At 33.7% G+C, this 4421-nt stretch overlaps 1 protein-coding gene across 1 annotated transcript; it reads left to right on the forward strand.

Annotated features, from left to right (window-relative positions):
* Positions 1–1154: 1154 nt before the first annotated feature.
* Positions 1155–3193, forward strand: LOC147380777 (dihydrofolate reductase-like). The gene is made up of 4 exons (XM_086431249.1): positions 1155–1471; positions 1553–1651; positions 1766–1807; positions 1915–3193. Exons 1-4 carry the CDS (start codon positions 1250–1252, stop codon positions 2104–2106), a joined length of 555 nt encoding a protein of 184 aa, XP_086287375.1. The 5' UTR covers positions 1155–1249; the 3' UTR covers positions 2107–3193.
* The last annotated feature ends 1228 nt before the right edge of the window (positions 3194–4421 follow it).

Below are 4421 nucleotides of genomic sequence, written 5' to 3' on the forward strand. Positions count from 1 at the left end.
TAAATACTAGCCAGGAAATTTTTTTGAAGAAGCATCAAATAGCATCTATGATTACCACACACTTTCACGTCAGGATGTGAGAAATGAGGTACAATCTTGAGGTCACTCCACCACGACTCCAACAAAAAATTGTGGCCTATAATAACAAGAGATTTACCTGACAAACGTATTGTTGCACTTTTATTACAAATACCTCCTTGGAGATAACTCTTAAAAGGAATCTTACTTTATGAATTTATTACCAATCAAACCTCACTATATAAAGTTTGTTATCAAAAAACCTCGAGTAGGATCCACCTCACAAAATTCAAATTTATGAGGTTAATTTATTGTTTAACATACTTTGGAGTGGATTTCTAAACACATCACTCTGTGACATCCAAAAACATGATCTGATTACATAGGTTATGAAGGAAAAAAAAATCTATGATCTTTAAAAAAAATCAGAAAAAAATATTTAATTTTCACAGTTAAATTTTAATATTAAATTTGAGAGCTCCGTAGCCATCCATTTTCAACATCTACCGTCCAACTCAAAAAGTTACATAAAAAAAATATTTTGAATATGAGTTTTTCCATGAAATCTAGAAGGCTGTGTTTTTTTATTGCTAATTTGATAATCCATTGGACCCAACGACCAAATTAACAATTGAGATGAGAGAATATTCTAAGGAAATCCCAAGAAGTTAGAAATTCTACTGATCCGTATAAAATTGTTACTCAACCAGTGTTTCAAGAAAAAGCCTCAAACGTCTTTTGAGGTTAGAAAAATCCATTACAAACACGTTGGAAACGAATCATGAGTCATGATTCTGTGAACCATGAGAGCAAACGACGTCTGAGACTTGTGAATCATGAGAGTTGTGAATCATGAGTCATGATTCTGTGAACCATGAGAGCAAACGACGTCTGAGACTTGTGAATCATGAGTCATGATTCTGTGAATCGTGAGAGTTGTGAAACATGAGAGCCAAACAACGTCTGAGACTCGATATCAAGTGAACGGTTGAGATGGGATAATACTTTACCGACTTCTTTCACACATATCTCAACCGTTTGTTTTGCTGTGAGGGTCAAACATTGTTTGACAAAATTTAAATAATAAAAAAAGGGTCCCTTATATAAACCTGAAAATCGTGTCTAATGCTCCACCGCAGACGACGTGTAAGGAAAGCGAAAGGGTTTTTCTTTCCCTCTTTAAATACAGAAGTGAAACTCCTCCAACTTAAGTGGAGAAATTTAGGGGAAAATGGGAAACCAAAGGGAAGATGAGAAGAAACCCAGATTTCTCTGTCTCCATGGATTCAGAACTAGTGGTGAAATCCTCAAAAAACAGGTTGGAAAGTGGCCAGAATCGATTCTTGAAAAGTTAGATCTCGTGTTCCTTGATGCCCCTTTTTTGGCTGAAGGGAAATCCGATGTAGAAGGAATCTTTGATCCTCCTTACTATGAATGGTTCCAATTCAATGAAGTTAGTATCTCTCTATCTCTCACTCTCTCATTCTTTAATCCCAAATTTATATCAATTTTATCTTCTATTGTTGTTCTTCAGAAATTTACGGAGTATAGGAAGTTCGATGAATGTCTGGCTTACATTGAAGATTACATGTTAACGCATGGTCCCTTCGATGGTTTCCTTGGTTTCTCTCAGGTTTATTTTTTCTCATTATTTTAATTTTTAATTTATGTGTTTTATATTATTTTTTTTTTATTATTTTCCCACATTTTTTGTTCTGTTCTGAGTCGATGTTCACGAAAATTTTAGGGGGCGATTCTCTCGGCGGCTTTGCCTGGTCTACAAGAAAGGGTACTGTATGTAAATTGTGGGATTTTTGGAGCCCTTTTATGCGATTTTGCTCTTTTTTTTTTTTTTTCTTTCTTTTTTGAGATTTATTTGTCTATTTTTAATTTCAGGGTGTAGCACTCACAAAGGTCCCCAAAATAAAATTTATCATAATTATTGGAGGGGCAAAATTTAGGTTACCTGACGTGGCTGAAAAAGCTTACTCATCTCCGATTACGTGCCCTTCTCTCCACTTTTTAGGTATTTTTCTCGTAATTTCTTATCTTGACCGGGGCATTATTGTTATATTAATTAAATTATGATGGTTGGATGAGTATTCATCCGGTACCCCAAGCGGTTGGGGAATTATAGAACTTCAGGTCTCCTTTACTGACTTATGACAGACACTTTGGGTTTCAAATGATTGGCCCAGCTTTGGGTTAATTACCACTGAAATCAATTATCAGTTTGACCTTTGGTTTAAATGTCCATCAATGATTTAAATGTCCATCAATTGAGCAATATGGCATGTGAAGAATGCTGGAGTGAGTTAGTTATCCTATACTTTGTAGTACAGGATCGGAATTTTATGTTACTTTGTTTCAGAATTTTATAGTCATAAACAATCAACCATACATACTTTTAGCGTTGCCTATTTGTTTGTCTTTCATAAAAAATTAAAAATTCTAGTGTTCACTAATAACTGAGATGAGATGACATTCCCTGAAAATTTTGATTCTTAATAAAAATCTGTATTGAAACAGGTTTTAATTATTAAACTGTTTCTTAAACCCATTTATTTTTATTTTTTTAATTTGTATTTGTTGGGTGGAAGTTTGACGAAGATCTTAGGCTATTTGCAAGTAAGTTTACCCTAAATTTACCAATAAAAACTTCCCACAAAGTGTCATAGAAGATCCACAAATACATGCATCTTTAGGCCCTGCTTGTTTGCATAAAAAAAACACTGTAAAATGCAAAATTTTGTATTTACATAGTTTTGCATTTACTGAATTTTACGTAATTTTATGATTAAAGTGTTTGGCTGTGTTCAATGCAAAATTTCACACTTGTTTGGTTATTCTGAAAACACAAACAAACAAAAAAGGCAATTTTATATTTTCTTTGAAAATCTCTATTTTTTCTTATAAAATATAATTTAAAATTAAAAGAAATTGACATTTGGTTACATCATTTTTAAACTAATTATAAAACTACAAACCAATATTCATTTTCATATGGGATTAACATTTGAAAGATGATTACCAATTTGAACAAACCAAAAAGCTAAATTAATAAATAAAATAAAATAAATCTCAAATCTATCATTGTCATTAGTAAAAATCAAATACCAACAACGTTTAACATGAGCAAATGAGCCTATATTTAATATAATCTATATTAGTGGGTTGATGTGTAATGTGTCTACTAACTAAGTTTTTTTTTTTTAACTTAGCAAGCAAGGGACTAATGGTTAAGGGGGATTTGAACTTTAGGTCATGGGATCAACTCTCCTCAAGCCTTACCACTTAGCTAAGTCGCACCTTAATTGTCAACTAACTAAGTTATTAATATAGGGTGAATCATACCATCGGGGGTTAGCTGAGATGGTATGAGCGATTGATTGGGTATGCTCCTCATGTCATACCTTCGAAGCTCTATAGGCCCCTCCACTTAACAAGTGACTACATTTAATTGGTAACACATGCTAGGGTGGTTGGTATGTGTGACCCGCCAAAACAAAACAAAGATATGGGGTGAATTACTCTTTCGTGAGTTGAAAATGAGTTATCTATGATTCCGGCCACTTTTCATTTTAATTACCAAAACGTGAACAATCATGTTTTCGTTAAAAAAGATTCAGAACGAAGTGAATATTTCGCAGCTGTTAAAGTGACAATTTCAGTTTAAACCTGCGAAGTCACTTTAAAAACCTTCGTATTCGTTATAGTTCACGTTTGAGTAATTACTTTTACTATGAACAGTGAGTCGGAATCATAAATTCATCAAAAGTTGTTCAGTTTTTCATAAATATCCCATTCATTTAAGCCTAGCAAAAGAGAAAATCAATTGGTGAAGTGGTCTCTTAAAAAGTTTGATCAGGCCACCTCCAAAATGCCATGTGGCACACTCTTCTGCAACTTATGTCACTTTATTTTACCATGGTTATATATTATACATACAGTTTTTTATTCCCTCAAGATATGTAATTCTCTGTTGTTTGCTCTAATGGCTTGCGTGCTTTAATCAAGAATCATAGAGGCAAGCTTTTGTTAATGAGTGAACTCTCATTCTCCAAAAATAATGAGACCCCTAAATGATCAAATCATCAATTCCAAAATCTCCCATCTGGAACTGTGAATGGAGACCTGAAATTCAATCCATTCCAACTTGGAAACTTCAAATCTAATAGGATTGAAATTAAGAGAGAGGGCTGTTCAGTTCGTTGATCAGCGTTGGGGTAGGAGAGAGACAGAGGGGTGGAGAGAAAGAGAGATGTGAGCTTGGATTGCTCTTAGATTGCATAGAAAAGAGTAAGATAAAAATGTTGAGTCTTGTGGTGGTTTTTTGCAACACAAAATTTTACGGTGTTTTTGGATGATTTTTTGTGAAAGGTCACAGTTATTTACGATGGGGC

The sequence above is a fragment of the Akebia trifoliata genome, unplaced genomic scaffold, assembly GCF_017979445.1.
Source record: "Akebia trifoliata isolate Shusen 1 unplaced genomic scaffold, ASM1797944v1 Contig00997, whole genome shotgun sequence".
In the NCBI taxonomy this organism is placed as follows: Eukaryota; Viridiplantae; Streptophyta; class Magnoliopsida; order Ranunculales; family Lardizabalaceae; genus Akebia; species Akebia trifoliata.

Bases quoted from the DNA above. Each gene is read 5' to 3' on its own strand.
- LOC147380777 (XM_086431249.1), top strand. From the start codon at position 1,250: ATGGGAAACCAAAGGGAAGATGAGAAGAAACCCAGATTTCTCTGTCTC. The intron at 1,472-1,552 runs GTTAGTATCTCT...GTTGTTCTTCAG, and splicing joins AATGGTTCCAATTCAATGAA to AAATTTACGGAGTATAGGAA. The intron at 1,652-1,765 runs GTTTATTTTTTC...CGAAAATTTTAG, and splicing joins GTTTCCTTGGTTTCTCTCAG to GGGGCGATTCTCTCGGCGGC.